We start from the raw sequence: 4,761 nt of genomic DNA, 5'->3' as shown, positions 1-4,761 counted from the left end.
CAGGGGGCACTGCAGGGCTTGTAATTAAATAATTCGGAGTAAAATTAAATAATTTAGAATAAAATTAAATAATTTGGGCTAAAATTAAATAATTTGGGATAAAACTAAATATTGTGGGATAAAATTAAATAATTTTGGTTAAAACCTGCCATAAGGGCCCAGTGCAGAGCTTGTGATTAAATAATTTCGAGTAAAATTAAATAATTTGGGGTAAAATTAAATTATTTGGGATAAAATTAAAGAATTTGAGATAAAACTAAATAATTTGGGATAAAATTAAATAATTTGGGATAAAATTAAAGAATTTGAGATAAAACTAAATAATTTGGGATAAAATTAAATAATTTGGGATAAAATTAAATAATTTGGGATAAAATTAAAGAATTTGAGATAAAACTAAATAATTTGGCATAAAACTAAATAATTTGGGATAAAAATAAAGAATTTGGGATAAAATCTGCCATAAGGGCCCAGTGCAGAGCTTGTGATTAAATAATTTCGAGTAAAATTAAATAATTTGGGGTAAAATTAAATTATTTGGGATAAAATTAAATAATTTGGGATAAAACTAAATAATTTGGGATAAAATCTGCCATAAGGGCCCAGTGCAGAGCTTGTAATTAAATAATTTCGAGTAAAATTAAATAATTTGCGATAAAATTAAATTATTTGGGATCAAATTAAATAATTTCCAGTAAAATTAAATAATCTGGGTAAAATTAAATATTGGGGGATAAAATTAAATAATCTGGGGTAAAATTAAATATTACGGGTTAAAATTAAATAATCTGGGGTAAAATTAAATATTACGGGTTAAAATTAAATAATCTGGGGTAAAATTAAATATTGGGGGATAAAATTAAATAATCTGGGGTAAAATTAAATATTACGGGTTAAAATTAAATAATCTGGGGTAAAATTAAATATTATGGGTTAAAATTAAATAATCTGGGGTAAAATTAAATATTGGGGGATAAAATTAAATAATCTGGGGTAAAATTAAATATTACGGGTTAAAATTAAATAATCTGGGGTAAAATTAAATATTACGGGTTAAAATTAAATAATCTGGGGTAAAATTAAATATTACGGGTTAAAATTAAATAATCTGGGGTAAAATTAAATATTATGGGTTAAAATTAAATAATCTGGGGTAAAACCTGCCGTAAGCGCCCACCTCAGACCTTATAATTAAATAATTTGGTCAAAAAAAAAAAAACCAACAAAGACATTTGTGCGCCCCGCAGACCTCGCGATTAATTAATTCCCCTTAATTAACGACCGAGCTCCCAATTAAAAAAACCCGCCGCCGCCACGAATCCCCCCGGGTCGCCCAATCAACCACCTCCGCCTAACGAGGCGCCGAGATTTACCCCCCCCCGCCAAAACAAAAATATATATTTTTAGTTAGCTTTGGGGAAACGAGCGATTAGGGGGCGGGGCGTCCCCTTCGTATGCAAATTAGCGGCGCCTCCACGGCCTTAAAACCCTCCGCTCCCGCCATGGGGGCACATCCCCACCCGTCTCCTTCCACCATGGGCACCCACTTGGCCTCCACCCTCCTCCTCCTCCTCGCGGCCCTGCCAGGTAGGACCCGACCGCGGCCATTCGGGGGGGCGAAAAAAAAGCGCCGAAATCAGGCGGATTAATATTTCGGGGGGGACTTATTTTTTTTTTTTTTTGTCTTCCGCAGGGCTGCGGGCGGCCGTGGAATTGGTGGAGACCGGAGGAGGCCTCCGGGCCCCCGGGGGGTCCCTGACCCTCGTCTGCAAGGGCTCCGGCTTCACCTTCAGCAGCTTCGGCATGGGATGGGCGCGAGAGGCGCCGGGGAAGGGCCTCGAGTACGTCGCGAGTAGTAACACCGGTGGTAGCACCGACTACGCGCCGTCGGTCCAAGGCCGCTTCACCATCTCCAGGGACAACGCCCAGAGCACGGTCACGCTGCAGATGAGCGGCCTCAGGGACGACGACACGGCCACCTACTACTGCGCCAAAGCTACTCACGGCGACGCCGAACCGCGGCGCCCGTGGCAAAAAACCCCGCGTCCGCACCTAAAAATAGTCCCTCAAAAAAAAAAAAAAAAAACCCACCGCAACCCCCCGGGGGAGGAAAAGGAAGAAGCGCGCGGCGGCTCGCTCGGCGCGCTCGGACGCGCTCGAGCGGCGGCGGATGCGGATGACGGGGTTTGGGTGGTGAGGAAGAGCGTTTCGAGGAGCGCCCGGGGCCTTACAAAGCACCCAAGAGTCTTTGGAGGGCACCCAAAAGCGTCTGCAGGGTGCCCAAGAGCATTGGAGGACACCCAAGAGCGTTGGAGGACGCCCAAGAGCATTTGAGGGTGCCCAAGAGTCTTTGAGGGTGGCCAAGATAATTTGAGGGCACCCAAGAGTCTTTGAGGGTGCCCAAGAGTCTTTGAGGGTGCCCAAGAGCGTTGAGGGCACCCAAGAGTCTTTGAGGGTACCCAAGAGTCTTTGAGGGTGCCCAAGAGCGTTGGAGGGTGCCCAAGAGCATTTGAGGGTGACCAAGAATGTTTGAGGGCACCCAAGAGCCTTTGAGGGTGCCCAAGAGTCTTTGAGGGTGGCCAAGATAATTTGAGGGCACCCAAGAGTCTTTGTAGGGCACCCAAGAGCGTTGGAGGGTGCCCAAGAGCGTTGGAGGACGCCCAAGAGTCTTTGGAGGGCACCCAAGAGCGTTTGTAGGGTGCCCAAGAGTCTTTGAGGGTGCCCAAGAGCATTGAGGGCACCCAAGAGTCTTTGAGGGTGCCCAAGAGCGTTGGAGGGTGCCCAAGAGCGTTTGAGGGTGCCCAAGAGTGTTTGTAGGGCACCCAAACCCCCCTTCATGGAAGATGAGACCTTTGTAGGGTGCCCAAGAGTGTTGGAGGGTGCCCAAGAGTGTTGGAGGGTGCCCAAGGGTGTTTGAGGGTGGCCAAGAGTCTTTGAGGGTGGCCAAGATAATTCGTGGGCACCCAAGAGTCTTTGTAGGGCACCCAAGAGCATTTGAGGGTGCCCAAGAGTCTTTGTAGGGCACCCAAGAGCCTTTGAGGGTGCCCAAGAGTCTTTGAGGGTGGCCAAGATAATTTGAGGGCACCCAAGAGCCTTTGAGGGTGCCCAAGAGTCTTTGAGGGTGGCCAAGATAATTTGAGGGCACCCAAGAGTCTTTGTAGGGCACCCAAGAGCCTTTGAGGGTGCCCAAGAGTCTTTGAGGGCACCCAAGAGCGTTGGAGGGCACCCAAGAGCGTTGAGGGCACCCAAGAGTCTTTGAGGGTGCCCAAGAGCGTTGAGGGCACCCAAGAGTCTTTGAGGGCACCCAAGAGTGTTGGAGGGTGCCCAAGAGCGTTTGAGGGTGCCCAAGAGTCTTTGTAGGGCACCCAAGAGCCTTTCAAGGTGCCCAGACCCTTGCACGGCCCCCGAGCACCTTCACGTGGCACCCAGATGCTGGCAACGAGCCCACGTGGCCCTTCCATGGGTCCCCCCACAAATCCCTTCGCTGCGCCCCAAAAAATCCCAGGAAACTTTTGGACAGTTTTGACCCAAAAATTGGGATACTTTGCCCCTTTTGGTGCCTCTTGGCCCCAAATCTGGTCCCAGTTTGGCCCTTTTGGCCCTTCTCAACCCAAATCTGGCCCCAATTTGTCCCTTTTGCCCCCAAATCGGGATGTTTGGGCCATTTCGAATGGTTTTGGGTTATTTTGGGTGCGGTTGGGACGAGCTCAGCCTGTGGCCGAGGAGGGGGCTGGGCCGGGGGTGGATTTTGGGCTGAATCGGGGGGATTTTGTCCCACCCTGTGTCACCGTGGGTGCTACTGGTGGTGGTTGGGGTGCTTATCACGGTGGTGCAGGAGGTGACAAAAATGCTGATTTTCCTCTTTCTGCCCGTTTCTGCAGGAAATCTGTGACACACAAACGCCGCCGGGGGCTCAGCTCCACCCCCGGGGGGGCCTTTCCCGGGGGACCAGCCCCCGCTGGGCCCCACTTCCCCTTCCCGGCCGCTTCCGCACCAAATCTGGGGATATTTTACCCTTTTTATACCGGTTCCCCGCCCCCCTCCCCAGCTACAGACCTCTTACACCCTTTACACCCACATTTGCTCAAAAAGGACATTTTTTTGGCCCTTCAATATCACTTTTGCTAAAAGTGCTGGGGCCTTTCCTTTTAGGACCGTTTTTTGCCCCAAATCTGAGCACGTTTCACCTTTATTGCCCATTTTGCAACAAATCTAGAGACGTTCTCCCCGATTTGGTCACTTTTGCCCCAAATCTGGGCAGGTTTTGCCTGTTTAGGCCAGTTTTCACCCCATTCTGGGCATGTTCGGGCTCTTCTGCCCAGTTTTGTCCCCACTTGGTGGATGTTTTGCCCTTTTTTTCCCAGTTTTGACCCAAATCTGGACACGCTTTGCCCTTTTTTGCCCAGTTTTGACCCAATTCCGGGCAAGCTTTGCCCTTTTTTGCCCAGTTTTGACCCAATTCCGGGCAAGCTTTGAACTTTTTTGCCCAGTTTTGACCCAATTCTGGGCATGCTTTAACCTTTTTTTCCCAATTTTGACCCAATTCTGGGCAGGCTTTGGCCCTTTTTGCCCACTTTTGGCCCAATTCTGGGCAGGCTTTGGCCCTTTTTTGCCCAGTTTTGACCCAATTCTGGGCAGGCTTTGGCCCTTTTTGCCCAGTTTTGACCCAATTCTGGGCAGGCTTTGGCCCTTTTTTGCCCAGTTTTGACCCAATTCTGGGCAGGATTTGCCCCTTTTTCCCAATTTTGACCCAATTCTGGC

General features: G+C 48.3%; 1 protein-coding gene across 1 annotated transcript; it reads left to right on the top strand.

Annotated features, from left to right (window-relative positions):
- The first annotated feature begins 1,515 nt into the window (after nucleotides 1–1,515).
- On the top strand, nucleotides 1,516–2,334 carry LOC141938805 (uncharacterized). The gene is made up of 2 exons (XM_074857804.1): nucleotides 1,516–1,587; nucleotides 1,694–2,334. The coding sequence occupies exons 1-2, from the start codon at nucleotides 1,536–1,538 to the stop codon at nucleotides 2,332–2,334; spliced, it is 693 nt and encodes a 230-aa protein (XP_074713905.1). The 5' UTR covers nucleotides 1,516–1,535.
- Nucleotides 2,335–4,761: the final 2,427 nt, after the last annotated feature.

The sequence above is a fragment of the Strix uralensis genome, unplaced genomic scaffold (assembly GCF_047716275.1).
Source record: "Strix uralensis isolate ZFMK-TIS-50842 unplaced genomic scaffold, bStrUra1 scaffold_320, whole genome shotgun sequence".
Classification (NCBI taxonomy): domain Eukaryota; kingdom Metazoa; phylum Chordata; class Aves; order Strigiformes; family Strigidae; genus Strix; species Strix uralensis.
This window is presented reverse-complemented; position numbering and strand designations above follow the sequence as displayed.